General features: G+C 41.0%; 1 protein-coding gene and 1 long non-coding RNA gene across 5 annotated transcripts in view; one reads left to right on the top strand and one right to left on the bottom strand.

The window, feature by feature from the left end:
• Nucleotides 1-21,415, bottom strand: part of IRF7 (interferon regulatory factor 7) — a 45,529-nt gene extending 24,114 nt beyond the window's left edge. The window contains exons 1-7 of the mRNA XM_077458907.1: nt 21,340-21,415; nt 10,473-10,527; nt 9,273-9,435; nt 8,389-8,629; nt 6,342-6,439; nt 5,622-5,673; nt 2,637-2,810 (exon numbers count right to left, since the gene is read on the bottom strand). Of these exons, the coding sequence (XP_077315033.1) occupies nt 2,637-2,810; nt 5,622-5,673; nt 6,342-6,439; nt 8,389-8,629; nt 9,273-9,435; nt 10,473-10,483 (739 nt within the window). The 5' untranslated portion in view covers nt 10,484-10,527; nt 21,340-21,415. The remainder of the gene's footprint in view (nt 1-2,636; nt 2,811-5,621; nt 5,674-6,341; nt 6,440-8,388; nt 8,630-9,272; nt 9,436-10,472; nt 10,528-21,339) is intronic.
• The window catches only part of LOC143935219 (uncharacterized), a 98,317-nt gene continuing 88,288 nt past the window's right edge, over nt 11,538-21,566 (top strand). For 3 of the 4 annotated variants that reach the window (XR_013263472.1, XR_013263474.1, XR_013263477.1), the window contains exon 1: nt 11,538-12,758. This is a non-coding gene — a long non-coding RNA (uncharacterized LOC143935219). Of the gene's footprint in view, nt 12,772-21,566 lie in introns of all 4 variants that reach the window. The other variant, XR_013263476.1, reaches the window with a different exon arrangement.

Genomic DNA, 21,566 nt, shown 5'->3' with positions numbered 1-21,566 from the left:
CCTAATTAATTACCTTTAACATTATTAACGTTCTCATGGACCACACAATTATGTATCTAGTTGAATGCAAAACAGCTTCACAATAATTAGGCCCAACAAGGAAACAAGACTGGATAGTGTATGGGTGAAAAGAAGACCCCGTCTAAACAAGTGTCTTGCTACACCTTTGGGGATTGGGAACTTTGTATATATATCCCAGTCAATTATTAAGAGTGGTCTTCAATCATGAACTACACCTAAAATATACCTGTTAAAAAAAGATTTCATGCAAACCCTGTTGAAAACACAAGGTTTGCTTATTTTATAAATGTATTGCAGTGTTAAGACCCCCCCCCCCCCCCCACACACACACACACACTGCAATTCATTAATAAAAAACAAGCAAAGAAAAAAATTGAATAAATATATATCTTTCCCCAGTCCTCCACATGTGTCATGTGGCTGAGTGTGACTTCTTGCTGTGTAGCCCAAATTTCATGAGAATGTGCTCCTGCCCATTATCTAGTGAGATTAGGACTCCTCAATCCCTGGCGTCTCATCAGGAATGTGACATCACATCCTTTAGTACAGAAGCTTGGGTTAATGTAAGTGTATTTATTAATCTTTTTCCCCTACCAGATTTTTCATGTATTGCTGTGTTTTGCCATGAATGGGGCAATACAAACAAAGGGACCTTGCTTGTTGTACCAGGTATGTAAGAAAAATTATAAATGGTTTTCAACATTTTTTACAAATAAATATCTGAAAAGTGTGGCATGCATTTGTATTCAGGCCCCTTTACTCTGATACCCCTAACTAAAATCTAGAGTCCACCTATGTGTAATATAATCTCAGTATAAATACAGCTGTCCTGTGAAGCCCTCAGAGGTTTGTTAGAGAATCTTAGTAAACAAACTGCATCATGAAGGCCAAGGAACACATCAGACAGGTCAGGGATAAAGTTATGGAGAAGTTTTAAGCAGGGTTAGGTTATAAAAAAATATCCCAAGCTTTGAACATCTCACGGAGCACTGTTCAATCCATCATCCAAAAATGGAAAGAGTATGGCACAACTCCAAACCTACCAAGACATGACCGTCCACCTAAACCGACAGGCCGGGCAAGGAGAGCATTCATCAGAGTTGCAGCCAAGAGGCCCACTCTGGAGGAGTTGCGGAGATCCACAGTTCAGGGAGAATCTGTCCACAGGACAACTATTAGTTGTGCACTCCACAAATCCAGCCTTTATGGAAGAGTGGCAAGAAGAAAGCCATTGTTGAAAAAAATCCATAAGAAGTCTTGTTTGCAGTTTGCAAGAAGCCATGTGGGGGACACAAACATGTGGAAGAAGGTGCTCTGGTCAGATGAGACCAAAATTGAACTTTTTGGCCTAAAAGCAAAACACTATATGTGGAGAAAAACTAACACTGCACATCACCCTGAATACATCATCCCCACCGTGAAACATGTTGGTGGCAGCATCATGTTGTGGGGATGCTTTTCTTCAGCAGAGACCGGGAAGCTGATCAGAGTTGATGGGAAGATGGATGGAGCCAAATACAGGGCAATCTTAGAAGAAAATCTGTGAGGCCGCGTACACACGCGGGGACTGTTCGCCCAACTTTGTCCGTCAAACAGTTTCAGCAAACAGTCCGCTCAAAATTAGCATGGACGGACATGGCCACACACGACGAACGAACAGTTTGCTGAAACCGTGCGCGATGACGTGAACGGCACGTACGACGGGACGAAAAATACGACGTCCTATACACTGCATTATAACTTTCGGCGTGTAAATCCTTTCTGAGCATGCGCGGAACTTAGTTTGACGAACAAGCCTACACACGAGGGGACTGTTCGCTGAAACAAAGTTTCAGCGGACAGTTTTTCGGAATTTCCGAAAAACCTTGTTCAGCGGACTGTTCGCTGAAACTGTCCGCTGAAAGCCCACACACGGGCGGACTGTCCGCCCAAACACTGTTCAGCGGACAAAGTTGGGCGAACAGTCCCCGCGTGTGTACGCGGCCTTAGAGTCTGCAAAAGACTTGAGACTGGGGCGGAGGTTCACCTTCCAGCAGAACAATGACCCTAAACATACAGCCAGAGCTACAATGGAATGGTTTAGATTAAAGTATATTTATGTGTTAGAATGGCCCAGTCAAAGTCCAGACCTAAATCCAATTGAGAATGTGTGACTTGAAAATTGCTGTTCACCATCCAATCTGACAGAGCTTGAGCTATTTTGTAAAGAAGAATGGGCAAAAATTTCACTCGCCAGATGTGCAAAGCTGGTAGAGTCATACCCAAAAAAGACTTGTAGCTGTAATTGCAGTGAAAGGTGGTTCTACAAAGTATTGACTCAGGGGGGCTGAATACAAATGCACGTTACACTTTTCACATATTTATTTGTAAAAAGTATTGAAAACCATTTATCATTTTCCTTCCATTTCACAAATATGTTTCACTTTGTGTCGGTCTATCACATAATATCCCAATAAAATATATTTATATTTTTGGTTGTAACATGACAAAATGTAGAAAATTTCAAGGGGTGTGAATACTTTTTCAAGGCACTGAATATTCTGCCATAAACAGAAAATACCATCACTACAAGGCACACTATACATTTCTGGTTTTGAGCAGTCCACTCTACTTACATTGGTCATAAAACAATTGACTCTGGTTGTTTGACAAGGGTTGTTCCTGTCCATTATTACATGGCTCTTCCAAAGCTAAATATGGCTCCTGTACGGGATCTATGAAAACCTGATCCACCCTTGGTATATTGTGGGAATAGTTATCCTGAGGGATTTGGAATACTTGCTGCGCACCTAAAAAAGACAGGGAGATTTGTGATGCATTCAGGAAACCAGTGGAGCAGGAATGTTGCTATTATTTGTGCCTTTATTTTTGTCTAGCAGTTACTCTTTAAAGTGGTTGTAAAGCCTGCCTGACATCTTTGTCCCATGTAAATCAGTATAAAAACCCTGCTTGTAGATATCTCCTTACTTGCTTAGTATTGTTGTAATCCTTTTTGTTCTTTAGAATGATGTCACTGAGCATGCCCAGATCTCCCCTGATTTACAGCACACTCTATATGTGCTTATCTGTTATCGGGACTTCCTACGGCACACAACACTGAACTCCCAGGAGGCTGCATAATCACTCAGAGCTTTCTCCTACACACCATGTGACCATGTGACATCACATGCAGTGTAAAGCAGGGCATGGGACAGCATTACTGCAGTCTTATCAGCTGAAGCTGATAGGACTCACATAGGAAAACACTAGATAACCAGCACAAGTAAATACTATCAAATAAAACACATCAGCTATGAACAGGGAAGCAGGGTTGCCATAGAAACATTGGATTAAGAAGGAGGCTTGGTTAACAGTACAGGAAGTGCTCAATGTAAGGGCGGAAATACACTCTACTGTGGACTCAGAAAACAATACTTAGGATGGCGCTGCCTAACCCCCTGGAACCAAGTTTTTTAAAGTTTCTTTAAACAGTAAGTAATATGCAATTTGGGCTGGATTACAGTTGGCTATAGTTTGATAATTACTTATTATAATGGACTAAATAAAAAGAAGCATCAGAGTGGGAGCATTTACTTCCTCTTTAATGACACTTCAATAACTGCAGAGTATGTTTGTGCTAGGATCTTGGCACTACATAATCTCATTACAGTGGGGTGGGCGAAACCTGAGTTAAATTAGATTAGTGTTAGTGACTTCCTAAGAAAAGAAAAAATCTGTATTTACTGTTCTGGGATCCATTTCTGAGGTTTGCACAGCTTTTGTCACATCACACAGTATTGTCTGGTAGGACAGAGAATCTGATTTTTCTCTGCTGCAATTGAGTAACAGTTGTGACTGTACATTGCAAGGAAAACTAGTATACTGATAAGCTAATCTTTGTCACTGTGCTCACTCTCCTCCTGTCAGCGTGCTCCTTGCACTGCAGCATAACTAACTAGCACCTTGTGCCACTGTACAGGGAGTGCAAGAGGCTGGCACCAACTCAAATTCAGGTACCACTGTCTATGTTTACAAAATACATTTAAGGGCGTATTGAGAAAATCCAGAGTTGTGTTCATTTGTGTCTTTTGCCGTCCTTCTGAAAAGCAATATCTGGTGCAGTAGTGCAGCAGCTCATGTGCATTTAGGAGGCAATACTGTAATTTTTTTTGACAGCTGAATAGGAATTTTTTGTTATGTAAATAGCATGTTTGGCTTGCTGGTTGCAGCACAGCCCCATCCATGTGGCAGCAGTACTGCCCACCTAATGTGACAGTCAGGAAACTACAAAGCAGCTCTGGCTCCACTATGTAAGTCAGCAATTGACAGCTGTGAAATCCCAGGACCATTATGTCATCCATAGGCTCCTATGGCCCAGCTGTTATCGGCACTCCCTCTCCTTCCACTCCTTGGGGGGGTGCTTTAATGCCCAACTGATTGTTCAGTTTAAATTGGCTAAATACATTCCATGAGCATCTAAAAGGTGTAAACGGAGAAGCTCGCCTCTTGGAGCATGTTACACCCATATTAAAGGTGTAACATGCTGTAGCACCTCTCCCTGCGCCCCTCATCCCCCTCCCTATGACAGCAGGCGGGGGGTCTTTCTTTCCGCACCCACATTTGAAAATGGTGCGCCTGTTCGGGGGCTCCACCCACACAGCAATGTCATTCATTCACAGAAATCTGTGAATAAGAAAACTACAAGCTTGTGCTTCTTAATGGATTGATGGTGCTGATGATCGCCCTCATAGGCCGCGTACACACGCGGGGACTGTTCGCTCAACTTTGTCCGTCAAACAGTTTCAGCGGACAGTCCGCTCAAAATTAGCATGGACGGACTTGCCCACACACGACGAACGAACAGTCCGCTGAAACCGTGCGCGATGACGTGAACGGCACGTACAACGGGACGAAAAATACGACGTCCTATACACTGCAATGCAAACTTCGGCGTGTAAATCCTTTCTGAGCATGCGCGGAACTTAGTTTGACGAACAAGCCTACACACGAGGGGACTGTTCGCTGAAACAGAGTTTCAGCGGACAGTTTTTCGGAATTTCCGAAAAACTTTGTTCAGCAGACTGTCCGCTGAAACTGTCCGCTGAAAGCCCACACACGAGCGGACTGTCCGCCGAAACACTGTTCAGCGGACAAAGTTGAGCGAACAGTCCCCGCGTGTGTACGCAGCCATAGTCCACTGACATGTCCTCTAGCTTTCTAACAGAAGGTACAGGCAAAAAGTCTGCAGGAACCTGACTAAGCTGGAAAGTGCAAAATCAGGCTCCCTTCTGCATAGAAACCAATAAGCTTCTAACCCCAGCTTGTTTAATTAAGTTTTGGTAATACAACCTGGAAGCTCATTGGTTTCTATGCAGAAGTGAGCCTGATTTTGCACTTTCCAGCTTTAGTAAATAAACCCCACTGTGTACTTAAAAGCGGGGTATGTCTGTATTGGATCTATGTGGTCTGTGTAACCATGGCTGTGACAGGGATGCCTATTTATTCTTCATATTGTGTGATAAAATGTGTCTCTATCATTTCAGAAAGTTGGGAGGTTTCATTAATCTACAGCATAAAAATAATTTGCTGAATTACAAATAATCAATTAACTTATTACTTACCATTTTGATCTGAGTCCAAAGAAACATTACGCAGTAGTTGTTCAATGCCCCCCTAAAACAATATACATATATTATTAGAATTGAACTTCATACAGATAAACACAACAATAGAACTATACAATTATTTAAAATATGTGGCATAAATGATATCAGGCTTTTGCAATCTCCTATACAGCAGAGACAGAACTCCTAGCCACTGCTCCTCTATAGTGCATACTGTATGTCACATGAAACAGAATATACAGGCAGAGTGAGTAAAATAAGGACCAATACGTGTGCTGTTGCTCCTTCATTGTCCAATTATGAGCTCTAGGTTGTGTTCAATTGTAAGTCATTTTCAATATTTCTAAATCTGCATTTTTTTTAGTTTTTGTTTTTTTTATAAAACCTGGAAATCCTGGCATGAAGGTGCTTGTACAGACACTATGGGGTTGATTTACTAAAACTGGAGTGAAAAGTTTGGTGCAGCTGTGCATGGTAGCCAATCAGCTTGTTCAATTAAGCTTTGGAAAAAAAGTGGATGTGGGGAATCTGGCTGTACAGTTTGACAGGGGTACCGCAAGATCACCATACTATGTGAACAGGATTACAAATCCGCTGGCAAGTAAATGCCTAGGAATTTGGCTACATTTACCTGTAGGATGCAGGGGAATCGTTCCTGCATTAAAGATAAGCAATAAGCTTTTTGTTGCATCCAATTTATTGTTGGCCAAAACTCACCGATGCTTGCATGTTGATAAATGGAGTGGAACGCTCAACATCTGGGCTTATACGAAGTCTGTAGTCTTCATCATGCATCTCATTGTGAAAATTTTCATCTGTTAAAAAAAACAAAAACACATTTAGATGAAAAATGTATATGTATATACAGTAGGCTGTAAGCACCTTGTAAGTATAAAGCATAGGGGTTAATTTACTAAAACTGGAGAGTGAAAAATCTAGTGCAGCTCTGCATAGGAACCAATCAGCTTCCAAGTTTTTTTTTTCCCAAAGCTTAATTGAACAAGCTGATTGGCTACCATGCACAGCTGCACCAAACTTTGCACTCCAGTTTTAGTAAATCAACCCCATAGTGTCTGTACAAGCACCTTCATGCCAGGATTTCCAGGTTTTATAAAAAAAACTAAAACAAAAAAAAATGCAGATTTAGAAATATTGAAAATGACTTTTAAAAGAAAACTAACAAATTAAGAATTCATTGATTGGGGTTACATATGCTTTAAACCAGGTATTATCACTTACAACTTAAAGTGATTGTAAAGGCAGTTTTTTTCTATCTCATCTTATCTTATCTATGCATTAAGATAAAAAAAACATTCTGTGTGCAGCGGCCCCCCTTAACCCCTCTACTACTTACCTGAGCCCCATCTAGATCCAGTGATGTTGCAGGAGTGTCTCGGCTGCATGGGACTCTCCTCATTGGCTGAGACAATAGCAAAGCACAATTGTCTCTCACTGCTGTCAATTTAAAGTTAGTCAGCCAGCCAGTAAGGAGAGAAAGGGGACGGGGCAGGGCCGCGGCTCCGTGTCTGAATGGGCACACAGAGCAGTGGCTCGGTTCAGGTGCCCCCATAGCTAACTGATTGATTTAGGGGCACTCAACAGGAGGGAGGAGCCAGAAGCATCGAAGAGGGACCCGAGAAGAGGAGGAACTGGACTGCTCTGTGCAACACCACTGCACAGAGCAGGTAAGTAGAACATGTTTGTTATTTTTAACAAAAAACAACAAACAAACAAGACTTTAGTGTCACTGTAAGCAGATTTCACTCAATCCTCACATTCAAGGTGGATGGGGGAATCTCCACTCCACTGTTGTATTCTGACAGCAGGGAGACTCACCCCCACTCCTTTATCAGAATACACTGATCAACTCCAGTGGCCACACATGATTTGAAATTTGTCCGGGCTCTGCTGAACCAGATACATTTCAATACATTCATGAACATCCCCCCCCCCCCCCGGTCAGTGGACCCCCCCTCCCCCCGGGAGGATGGTCGGGACATCAATGCCCCGCACTTACCTCATCTAGGAAGCTGGCGGGCAGCCTCTGGCTCTAATCAGGTGCTTCAAAAAAAAACACCCCTGCCACTGTAATTCATGCGCCCGGCGTCCTGAAAGGGGCCGGACGCATGAATAGGGAGAGGCAGTGGAGATGGAAAGGGAAAGGGGAGGCGGCGCCCATGTGCCCTTAATGGACGGTCCGCCCCTGTAATCATGCCTATCTTTTGTCTCCAGTATCCAGAATGATTAAACCTTCTGAGTACTAATTTCATGGTGTCCATTTGGATGGCTTTGAGAACAGGCTGAAGGTACCAAGAATTGTAGAAGAGGCTGTGTTAAAATTGATATAATTAAGAAGATTTCCCTAAGGGAATATTTATAAAGTAGTGAATGTGACTTTCACCATTCACCAGTAGTTAACCACATAATTTAAACATTTGCACCAGGAAAATTCACCTGCAGTGAATGTTGGGTAAATGTAAAATACGTTGATTTCTAAACATGCTCCCTTGAGTGTTATCATTACTTTGATATATGGACATGTCTTGGCAATATTAGGCCTCATCAGTGAAGAATATGTTGTGTGGATCACTGCTGGGTATATAGTAGCTTATTATTATTTTGTATTAGTATTGTGTTCCTCCTTTTCTCTATACTATCTAGAAGCCATATGATACATACTGTTTATAACATCGCCATACTGAAAATGTATATAATGCACAGTATAAGATTGTTTTACAAAAGCATTCCAGGGGAACTAACATACCTTCAGTGGCTGAATGAGATACAGCAGAAGGATCTACAACCGCGGGAGAATCATCATGGACACCATTGAACCTGAATATCTTATGGGGATCATGTGGATCGGCTGAATTATCTCTAACTTCAGTGAACATTTTCTGATGGTCTCTGTAGCAGACAGACTTTAATGCACAGCGAAAGTTGGTTTTATAACTAGGTTGGTCTTCACAGTCTGGATTATACTTCCCACTCTGAATAGCCCATGCCTGTAAAATGGGAAAAAATTAGTGATATTGGAAAGAGGGAAATCAGGAATGAACCTGTGTAGCTTAAATGTGTAGCAGAACTTCTGGCTATGATCTGATTTGTTAACCCAGGCTGGTGGAATAGTGGTTCCCCCTGCTGGCTGCTGTGATTCCTACTGCTGACTCCTAGTCATTGCCGAACACATTAGCGTCATAGGGGTCAGAGAAGAATATACAGTGGCCAGTGAGGGGCACATTTTTTCAAACGGGATAATTTTTGATGGGACCAAATGAATGGGACCACAACACACTGCACTGTGCATTATATGTTGCCATACATTGGAGTAATGTGTAATAGCAGGTGTTCTTGCTACGTGTTACCACCATGCAAAAATATTACACACGTTAATGCTCTATATGCAATTAAAGGGGCTCCAAGATATTGGCCTGACTGATGCCATCTCAGGCACAGAACAATTACATCAGCATGCTGCACTTTGGGATATCTTTTTTTAAGGTGGGCTGGAGGAAATGTGTCCCTAAATGAATGATCATAAAATTATTATTATTTTTTTCCTAAGTGAATGAAGAGCTAAATGCAAGTTGTATTTCACATAGTTTTTGAGCAAAGTCCAAAATACTGGCCTCTCATACTGCTACCTGCCTTAAATATTGCATAATCCGTTTCATCAACCTTTCTTATGTTTAGGTGCTTCCAGGGCAAGCGGAAGAGTGTGCGGCCTTCATCCAACCAACGCACACCTACATACTGGTTATGGTTGATCTGGCGAAGGAGCCAAGGGCCAAAGCGTTCCTTATTTTGGCACCTGTGGTAAAACAGCAGTTATCATTATATTACATATACAATATGTCTACTATACTATATTATTATTTCTTTATATATATATATATATATATATATATATATATATATATATATATATATATATATATATATATATATATATAGATAGATAGATAGATAGATAGATAGATAGATAGATAGATAGATAGATAGATAGATAGATAGACATATAGCTATATTATTATTCTCTATATATTCTCTATATATTATATATATATATAAAACAAAAATATTTCAACCTGCAGCACCTTGTATACTTATTAGGAGAGTAAAAATGTTTTGCCACAAGTTTCGGGAAAATTACAAAATATTTTTTTTTGCAAACTTTTTTTGCAAAAATGGTGAGTATTTTGCAGTTCTCATTTGTTTTGGAAAATGAAGAAAGAAAAGGAAAGTATATATTTTCTTTTGTTTTTAAAATTTTCAAAACTTTGTGACAATACATCGACACTAACTGACGCTGACACTAACTGACGTCACCCGTGACCCCTTTTCACACTGGGGCCGCGGTTGTGTTAGCTCTAAAGCGCTGCTTCTTTTAGCCGCACTTTTAACCCCAAAGAAGGGGTTAAATACTCCTGTGTCACGGCGCTTCGGAAGCACTGCCCATTCATTGCAATGGGCAGTGGAGTTTTGGAAGCACTGTATCCATCCCTTTAGGCTTGGATTCAGCGAGGGAACTGCTCATTGATCCCCTGCTGAACACACCATGTGAAAGGACCCCAACTGTATATGGCCAGCTTATGTGTTACTTTACTGCAGCAGAGAAAAGTCAGAGCTCCCTTTTCAGCCAGGGCTGTTCCGTGTGGTAAAGCTGTGTAAATCTAAGGACTGGATGGACAGAAATACAAATCATTTGGCAGGTAAAATATGTATTATATATGTATTATTGCATCTGTGTATTTAGCCATTAGTCTGGAGTTCAGCTTTATGAAATTCAGTGGTCATACTATACTTGACTGCTTGCAGAATTCTTACTGGAGTTCCAATAAGTCTCACCTTACGGGCATTGTTCTTTGGTCTTGGGAACACAAATATTCTCGAATGCGTAAGCCTACCGGATATAAAAGGGGGAACATACATAATTATAAGCATAGTACAGAGCAAAATAATTTTTGATTACAATTCTAATGATATCAGCCCTAGAGGGGATGCAATGGATGCCTATTTTGGTATGTAATGTTGCTTGGTATAATTTGACTGCACATAACAATATACAAACAGTAGGGTCTTACTTATGGCACAAATGCTTGTTACATCGCCCAACATTTAAAAAAACAGATTCCCATTTTCATTCCCCAGTGTATTCTCTCAATAAAGGCTTTTTTTTCTATGAAAGGCTTATCGACATTTAGATTTTGACATTCATCAATAAGAAATGCAGGTTGTAGTGAGATTTGCAGTTGCATATTATTTGCGCTTGTTTAAGATATGCATATTTGCCATACTAAAAGTGAAGATTCTTTATGAAAGAAAAAAAGATGAATGTGATTAAATCTGGTTATGTTAGTGAGACTGATTTACTAAAGGAGTTGAAAACCTTCATTCAAAAAATATGTATGAATATTTATTTTGATTATCAAGTAATGAAAAGCAAATTCCTGATCACTGGAAATACTCACTCATGTGCAGATTGCTTCTTACATGATTGGATAATTGAAGTGAATATTCACACCATTTTTGGAGTGAAGATTCTCAATTCCTTTTGTAAATTAGCCTCTTTTTTTTGTAACGGTGCCTATAAATGTCTCCTAGGTGGCGCTATACTGCACATTATACCACAATGAATGATACCACGAATGGGGAACAGATCTATGGGATCAATGTTTGCAAGTAGTAGTGAGGAATCATTACAGGCATACCCTGCTTTTAAGTACACAATGGGGTTTATTTACTAAAGCTGGAAAGTGCAAAATCAGGCTCACTTCTGCATAGAAACCAATGAGCTTCCAGGTTTTATTACCAAAGCTTAATTAAACAAGTTAGAAGCTTATTGGTTTCTATGCAGAAGTGAGCCTGATTTTGCACTTTCCAGCTTTAGTAAACAAACCCCATTGTGTACTTAAAAGTGGGGTATGCCTGTATTACAGAGTGATACTAGAGAAAGGTCTCAGAAACTCCCAGATTCTCCCATTTATAAGATGATCACATGATTAATTGTACATTTTACTGATAATTGAGATACCTACTATAGTGTGAATAAACGATTATGGGAATATATGTTTTTTTTTTTAATAAATAGTTCTCGTGCCATCACATTTCCCAATAATAAGAGTGATATACCTCCTTTTTAGAACAGTGGACGGACCTTTGAAAATCCCACTGCCCTTAAATAAGGAATAATCCTCTTATTTTTGGGATATGATTTTTTTTAATTGTGCTAAGAACTGATTAGGGTGAGGACTTTTTGATCCTGTCTCACCATATCCTGGATGGTTATACAATCTTGTTGGATCCAAAGCCCTACTCCACAGAAGCCTTGGTTTCCATACATGGCATTAATGATGACCAAAAATCTTGAAACAGCTTTTGCATAAGTAGATTTAAATAGTCCCATGTACTGGTGGGAGTATGATCACTGTGCTGTTCAAATGCTTACTACCGTTTCATCCATTTTAAGCTTTCTAAACAGCACCAAAAATAATATGTAGGGGTCTACTTATCAATGTTCTCACCCAAAAGTCACACATTTGTATATTTTTCCAGTGAATCTTTTCCCACCTGCCCCAGGGTCCCTTGAACTGGGTTTGAATACCCAGGTGGTGGAAGGTCTGTCTAGTTATGTGACCACTGTGATTGGCTGTCACAGTGGTCATATAATTGGGAGTCCGTCCCGCCGGTTCCCGATCATTTGTATAGACTGTCTCTGTGCAGTGAGCACGTTCTCACAACAAAAGCCTCTGCTGCCCATTGACGGAATACTTGATAATTACACAATAGGATATAAATACTCCCATGTAGGAGCCTGATCACTGTGCTGCTCAAATACTTTGTGGCATTGCAGTTAATACAGTACCATCTTCCAGAAATTGGGCTCTAATTTATCAAATATTCTGTGCTATAGCATTACATTGGTGGCAAGAGGTTAAAACTGTGAATCTTGTATGAATGTAGTGTGAATTTTGGGTGAAAACATTGATAAATAGAGCCCTATATGTTCACACATTCTCCTTTTGTATTCTGACAGAGTGAAGAGAAACACTTGTTGCTTCTGGGAAATCAAACATGGCAACATGGACGGTTTCCAAGTGTATGAATAACCAGCAATGAATCCATAGCCATGTGGTAAGAATCCAAGGTATTGGATGTTCATGGTAATAGAGTGTTTATACATGTCAGACCAGACTCATCCAACAAATGTACGGACATGCTTATTTGTCATGCTTTATATTTATATGATCAGACTGCTGAGAATAGCTTAGATTTAGTTAGGTGCTGTTAATGCTACCAGTGCAACTCCAACCGAAAACATTTCCCAGTAGTATTTGGATTGAGTGGGGAAAGCTGAAACTCTATGCTGGGTTTTCCTTGGTGTTTGTGTCCCATTTGGGAATTTCCACTCACCTTCTGTTCTTGCAAATACCAGATTTGGTAAGCTCTGTTCTACAGTGTCCATTAGATCTATAGTTCCTGTAGATGATCTTTAGGTCCACAAGATCTATAGGTTCAGTAGGTCTATAAGATCCAGTAGATCTACAGAGGCAATAAGAGCTAAAGGTCCAGTATATCTATAGGTTCTACAAGGCCAAAAGCCCCACATGATCTATGGTCCATGAGATAATCTATAGGTCCACTGGAGCTATAGATCCAGTAGATGATCTATAAGGTCCAGTAGATCTATATGGTCCACAAGATCTATATCTCCAGTAGATAATCTACAGGTCTAGTAGATCTATAGGTCCAATAAATCTATAGAGTCCACAAGATATGTAGGTCCAATATATATATATATATATATATATATATATATATATATATATAGGTTCCACAATACTATAGGTCCAGTAGATAATCTATAAGTCCAGAAAATAACCAATATGTCTAGTAGATCTGTAGGTTCATTAAATCTATTTATCCAGTAGATGATCTCGAGGGTCCACAATATCTATAGGTTCAATACATTGATAGGATCCACAAGATCTATTTATCCAGTAGATGATCTCGAGGGTCCACAATATCTATAGGTTCAATACATTGATAGGATCCACAAGATCTATAGCTCAAGTAGATGATCTATAGGGTCCATTAAACCTATGGGTACAGTAGATAATCTATAGGGTCCATACAAATCTTTAAAGTGGAAATAAACCCATCCATTTAAGTGTTTCATATAAGTTAAATTTCAGGCACGTGCTGGGATTGTAACCCTCCCATTGGTTGTGCTCTCAACCAGACTGTCAAACCATCTAATGGCTAGTGTCATAACTGATCACATGTGCAGCATCATGGCAGTTGTAGATTAAACAGAGGCCAAGATGGCAGCTTCATTGTCTGAAAATGCTAGGAGGGTTTATTTACACTTTAACTTCAGAAGATCTATAGGGCCAGTAGGTGATCTATAGATTCAGTGGATGATCCCTAGGGTCCAGTAGTTGCTCGATAAGCTACCTACACTGCCCTCTATATTGGTGTAAACATGATCTCAAGGCTGTTTATAGGGTGGATAGATTTGTGTCTAAGAAGGGTCAGGCCGAACTGCACAACTAACTAACTGTCCTCTGAAATCTCAAGGAAAACAAGTTTTACCTGGAAAAAAATACATGCAATTGCACTCAAAAACCCTTGTAATCACAACACTCCTGCCAGAAAGCAGTCAGATCCCAGGTTCCTGACAGTTCTCTGCAGGCTACCCTGGAGTCAAGCAATCCTGGTCTAGGACCCACCCTCAGCCCACGATTGGACAATGAGAGAGCAGAGCAGATTGGACACTTTATTCAAGCCTATGCATCGTGCCTTTTATGCTGTTATGCTAGACTTCGAAGAAATGTTATTTTGTGACACAGTGCAATGTGTTGTAACAATGCATAGCACCTGCCCCTACACAATGCACACCAGTGTATATGTGGTTCAGAGTGCGGCTACTATGAACAAGTCCCAATACAAAGTGGGGAAGGCTTAGGTTTGTTTACATTTCTTTAGACAGTTGGGAAAGATTAAAGCCCATGTCAGGTTGTTACCTGTTGAAATTGTCCTCACTGCAGAGATATGCTCAATGGTTACAAGGACGGGTGAGGCGACATCTGCCTAGCAGATCACAATAAAAACCTTACAAAGGCTATAACTCTCCTCTACACCATCCAAAAACTATGTTTTGGCTGGTGTTAAATATTAATATAGGATTTGATTGTACAGCTCCCTTTAGATCTACCATTACTAATGTAATACAAGAGAATTGTACAATCAGATTGTAAAGTGTATTGCCAGATTTAGGCTGTGACATCTGTCTGGACTTTACTATATAGGAGGAAACCAAGACATTATTTTAATAGACTAAACAAGCAAGTAAGGAGTAGTGAAGAGGTTATCTCAGGCTAGGGCTGGGGCTGTCCCATTAGCTAAACAAACAGGATTGTTATTCTGCTGCTTTCTAAATATTGGGTGACTACATTATTCTAAAGATATGTCAGAAAATATGAGCCACGTAATCTCTTCCTCATTGTAACCACAAGAATGAAGAGGACACTTCAGAGACATATGGAGTTGGACTGACGGCACCACCTGTCAAACTCGTCTATTGACGTTACGGTTGCAGTGTGCTACTACCATGAAAAATCCCCTTTCATCTTTAAAAAAAAAAAAGAGGCATTTGGGAGGTGACCGTATTGCCATCTGAACACCTACAAACCTTTTTACAGCTGCCTTTAAAAAGCGTTCCTCATTGGATTACTTTTCAGAGTGGCAGTTAACACGAATGCCCTGTACACACGATCAGATTTTTGGATGTGAGCTTGTTGTCGGAAAGTCCAACTGTGTGTATGCTCCATCGAACATTTGTTGTCGGAATTTCCGCCAACAAATGTTTGAGAGCAGGTTCTCAAATTTTCCGACAACAAAACTTGTTGTTGGAAATTCCAATCGTGTGTACGCAAATCTGACGCATCAAAAGTCCATGCTTGCTCGGAATCAAGCAGAAGAGCCACACTGGCTATTGAACTTCATTTTTCTCGACTCGTCGCACGTGTTGTATGTCACTGCATTCTTGACGTTCGGAATTTCCATCAACAGTTGTCTGACTGTGTGTATGCAAGACAAGTTTGAGCCAACATCCATTGGAAAAAAATCCACGGTTTTGCTGTCGAAAAATCCTATCGTGTGTACAGGGCATTAGAGGCCTTATGTCACGTACACACGGTCAGATTTTCCGAAGGAAAATGTTCGATGGGAGCTGTTGTCAGAAATTCTACCTGTGTGTAGGCTCCATCGGACATTTTCCATTGGAATTTCTGACACACAAAATTTGAGATCTGGATCTCAAATTTTTCGACAACAAAATCCGTTGTCGGAAATTCTAATCGTGTGTACACAATTCCGAAGCACAAAGTTCTACGCATGCTCGGAATCAAGCAGAAGAGCTGCACTGGCTATTGAACTTCAGTTTCCTCAGCTCGTTGTATGTCACCGCTTTCTTGATGTTCAAAATTTCCAAGAACATTGTGTGACCGTGCGTATGCAAGACAAGTTTGAGCCAACATCCGTCGCAAAAATTCCCATGGATTTTGTTGTCGGAATGTTCGATCGTGTGTACGCGGCATAAGGGTCACCGTAACGCCTTACAACTGGACCAAACAATCTTTGCACAATCATATTTTGTTTTACCAAAATGATGTAAAATGATGATCTGCCTAACCTGTCCAATTAATTTGTACCCAATCAGGCAGGCCCTTGCACTGCATAGTTTTTGGTGATTGTACAATCAGATCATAAAATGTGGTTAGCCTAAAGCCAACCATATACTACACATCTGATTGTTCAATCGCCTTTAGATCTACGAACAACATACTATTAAAGTAGAACTATCGGAAAAACATTCTTTTTTTTAATTTTGTAGAGTAAGGAAGGCTTATAACCAGTATAAGGTTTATTTTTGCCCTCTTTGTCCCATTAGAGAGATTTACCTTCACTTCCTGTCCCATAGCCAAAACAGGAAGTGAGGGGAAATCCCCTCCCCAGGATTTCCTCTCTATTACTTTTCTGGGGACAGCCATAAATGTGGGGTTTTCTTTTACTTCCATCTTCAATGATAATGTTAAACAGGACAAATAGAGAGGGTGACATGGTGCCCGGACATCAATAAAAATGGACAGGTGTTTTAATCCCTCTTCACACACACAAAAAAAAAAGTTTTGCCTTTAGTTATACTTTAAGCTTTCTCTTATCAATAATACTTTATGGTGCTAAAAGTGGCCAAATGCAACTCGATTTTCTCTTGCTCGGCCCGCAGGCTGAACAAATTAAAAAATGAATCGACTCCCCAGCATGCAGTGGCGTAACTAGAACCTTCAGGGCCCCGATGCAAGAAACCATTAAGGGCCCCCCTGAACCCCAGCCAGGGCCCTTCCCTCCGAGTCCAGCGGTGGAACTCCAGGGCGTGGTCACAGGTATGACCTTTGTGAGCCCTGTAGTTCCACCACTGGTATCAGAATTTTTTTAATTTTTAGGTGCCCCATTGGGTGACTGTCCCTAGGCAGGATGGGGTTACTGCCCCAAGGTGAGAAGGGGTCCCTGTGCCCAGGGGGAGATGGAGGGGGTATGTAATGGTGTGTGGGGGATGGGGTCCTCTCACTCACCATGACCAAGCTGTAGGCCCCGCACTCATCCATGTTGGCCTGGGCTCCATCCAGTGTGCTGGACGGGCGATCAGCATATCTCCCAGAAAGACCTTTCATCATCTGTGTATGACGGGGGAGGAGGGGAGCTGGCAGACAAGCCTGCAGTGTCCTCCAGGGAGCCGGCTCTCATAGGGCTGCACTGCATCTGTGTGCTTGTATCTATGGTGATTTTCTATGTTTGTCTTGATATACATTGCATTTATTATATTATATCTATGCTTACTCTCTGTACTTTCTCTATGTACCAAATAAAAATCGTTTGTAAACAAAAAAGTTTGTTTACCCAGGAGAAGTATGCAGTGCAGTGTGGGCCGGACTTGGGGGGGGGGGGGGGGGACTCTGGCTGGGGAGAACAGACATCGGACTGAGCGGCAATGCATGGAGCAGGAGAGGGGTACTCTGAGGAGCCGGCTGAGGACACAGGTCATGCAGGGAATGCACAACTAAAGATGCGATAGTTGAGCATGGAGCTCTGCTAGTCACCCTCCACCTCCAGTCACCCGTGTGCATGGTGCACTGGTACCCCTAGCTGCCTATGCTGCTGCCAGCCATATGTAGAGGGGGCTGCATGGGCCCCCTGCATCACAGGGCCCGGTTGCGGTTGCAACTGCTGCACCCCCTATAGTTACGCCCCTGCCAGCATGGATGGAGACATCATCACTTCCGGCTATTCAGGCAGCTGCAGCACCCATGGGTGCCTGAATAAATGGCACTGCCGAATGGTGACTGCGTCTGTTGGATATAGTCACTGAAAACATTCCATCCATCTCAAGCTGGCCATAGAATCAATCGAAATGTGGCCAATTAAGCAGGGACTGGTCGAATTTCGAATCCAACTGTGGCCGACTCTGTTTCTCAGAATAGATCAATAGATCAAATTCTGTCAAATGGGAATATTGGAAACGTTCTCGATCAGCGGCTGCAGCCAATCAGCTGTGTATTCTGACAGAGGAAAGTCCCCACTGTCAGAATACAATGTCCCAGTAAAAAATTAATAAGTAAAAATAAAACAAGTCATCTATGACTAGCTTTAGCCCTCGTTCACAATGAAACGATTTGACAGCTCAAATCGCATGACAAGTCGCAGCCTATTTTCGGCAATGACACAGTCCCAATCGGCTCAACGCCTGTACCCCGCACCGATTTGCAAAAGTAGTTTCTGCACTACTTTTGCCGATTTCGGGTGTGACATCAATAAACATATGTGCACAGATCTCGTTTTTCAAGTCGCATTCGAAGTCGCACGGACATGCAGCTTTGAAATTGTGCGATTTCACACGAAATGTGAACGATGGCTTAGTCAATTTTTAAAATTACGTTTGTAGAGCCAGGTGGTGCTTGCAGGGCCAATAACAGCTGATTCCATAGGCAGTGGCTGACATTTCATTCGTCTATGGCCAGCTTAAAGCAGAACTGCAGGAAAAACTTGTTTTTTTTCCTTTCAGTGTAAGTATAATGCCCCATACACATGGTCGGACATTTCCGACCACAAAATCCATCAGATTTTGGCTGAAACTTGTCTTGCATACACACGGTCGCACAAAGTTGTCGGAAAATCTGATCGTTCGGAACGAGGTGACGTACAAAACGTACGACGGGACTATGTAGAGGCCAGTAGCCAATAGCTTTCGTCTCCAATTTTTTTCTGAGCATGCGTGGCACTTTGTGCGTCGGAATTCTCTACACATGATCAGAAAAAGTCAGATTGGATTTTGTGGTCAGAAAATTTTAGATCCAGCTCTCAAACTTTTTCAGTCGGAAATTCCGACAGAAAAAGTCCGATAGAGCCCACACGCGATCGGATTTTCCGACAACATAATCCGATCTGACTTTTTCCTTCGGAATTTCCGACTGCGTGTATGGGGCATAAGGGCTTGTTCACACCAGGTATGGTGGGACTACACTGGAGTAGCTTGCCCCTTGCCCCTTACAGTCCTGCCGCAAGACCAGGAAAAATCTCTTTTTTTTCTATGGGGGCATTTCACACCACTATGTTGCACGCTGTCCTTTTTATTCAGTGCAGTGGGTTGTGATGCCAATCACCGCATCGCAATGTCGCTGTACTATGTAAGATGTGCGTGTCACTTTAAGTATGTGTGATCACCGTCATATTTACTCATACTTGTAGTGAGTGGAAGTACAGCGGCTCAGATAGATGAGGGCTCTCATACACAGAAGCCACAGTACTGTTTGTCCTCTCTTCTCTTGCCATTCACACTGCGACTTCCGTGTATGGGAATCCTCAGCTGTCTGTGCGACTCTCACTGTTCATCCTCCTAATTAAATCGTAAATAATACACTCATCACAACATACTTAAAGTGACACACACCTCTTAACACCTCACTTAGATTTTCACTGCATTTTTGAAACAATCTTGGAGTTCTGCTTTAAAATAGAACAAAATACTTTTTTTTTTTTTTAAATGGATAGTATGGGAAGGGTATAACCCTGTCAGGTTTTCTTTTTTAAACTGTCTTAATGGGGAGATTTCCCTTCACTTATAGCCAAAACAGGTAATAAAGGGAAATCCCTCCTGATTGTCACCAGAACTAGTGTCCCTTTTGGATTTTCCATCTATTCCTGTTCTGGTGACAGTCCCAAATGTGGGATTTTATCTTTCACTATATATATACATACATACACACATATATATATATATATATATATATACACATACATATATATATATACACATACATATACATATATATATATATATATATATATATACACATTTTTTTTGCTGTTTTTTTTAATAGCAAATATATATATATATATATATTATAATAATAGTAAAAAATAATAAACAAATAAAAGAATATATGTATATATATATATATATATGTAGTTATATTAGAATACCCAATCACGTGCAAGGAACATAAAAAAAATATATATATATTTTTGCTTGCACATCATTGGATGATGAAAGTCAGCAGAGCTTCATTTACTCAGCTTTGTAGCAAATTCCCTTGCAGATTGCAACTCCACTTTAAACGAACAGTCTATTTGCCTTTAGTAACTCAACCCCACTGTATCTATGCAGGTGAAGGTTTGTCACCCTGGGCTGCTCTCCTTAATTTGACTATAAAACCCTCCCTATCCTGGTTACATAGGAAGGGAGGGTTTTGTAGTACACATGGAATAACTTTAATTCACTACACAGGAATTCATAAAGATACTGGATTTCTATCAGGATCTGCGCTTGCGAGAAATATTCTTAGCCTGAAAAAAAGAAAACAAATGCAGCCAGCACATCTAAGGATTGGTCTGCTGCAATAGATTACATTTTTCTTTTTGGGTTTAGATATAGTTTCAACACCCATCTCTCAATATTATTAAAGTACATCAAGAAATCTCCAGTTACCATACATCTAATAAATATAACAATATTGTCTCAATTAAAATGCAATGCAAGTATTACCATGACGTGAGTAGTGCTGAGCTTTTTATATAGCATGTACAGTACACTATACAGCAATGCACATCAGTAAATGATCTCTTGCTATGTGTATGCAGAGCATGATCTGTCATTGTTATGTGTATGCAGAGCATGATCTGTCATTGTTATGTGTATGCAGAGCATGATCTGTCACTGCTATGTGTATGCAGAGCATGATCTGTCAATGTTATGTGTATGCAGAGCATGATCTGTGTCTGCTATGTGTATGCAGAGCATGATCTGTCACTGCTATGTGTATGCAGAGCATGATCTGTCACTGCTATGTGTATGCAGAACATGATCTGTCATTGTTATGTGTATGCAAAGCATGATCTGTGTCTGCTATGTGTATGCAAAGCATGATCTGTGTCTGCTATGTGTATGCAGAGCATGATCTGTCACTGCTATGTGTATGCAGAGCATGATCTGTCATTGTTATGTGTATGCAAAGCATGATCTGTGTCTGCTATGTGTATGCAGAGCATGATCTGTCACTGCTATGTGTATGCAGAGCATGATCTGTCACTGCTATGTGAATGCAGAACATAATCTATGTGTATGGACTGGAGTTAGATACTATAGGCAGGGAGTTACCTTTCAGCTCTGCAATGTTTCTTCTCTGCTTTCCCTAATGCACGCTTCACTGTCATTAATATACCCCCTCGGCCCCGCCCAGCAGTGGGCTCCCTGTCAATGGGCAGCCAATTAGACTAAGGGACACCGGAGAAGGCGGGATCTTTCAATAGGTTGTAAGGCAGAGGCGCTGTTTTATATTTAACAGAAGTTCAGCCTATTCCTGTAAGTCACGTGATGACAGAGTG

The sequence above is a fragment of the Lithobates pipiens genome, unplaced genomic scaffold, assembly GCF_037356315.1.
Source record: "Lithobates pipiens isolate NorthernLeopardFrog02 unplaced genomic scaffold, aLitPip1_a1.2 Scaffold_10, whole genome shotgun sequence".
NCBI classification, from domain to species: domain Eukaryota; kingdom Metazoa; phylum Chordata; class Amphibia; order Anura; family Ranidae; genus Lithobates; species Lithobates pipiens.
The sequence above is the reverse complement of the archived record's forward strand: the minus strand, read 5'-3'. Positions and strand labels throughout refer to the sequence as shown.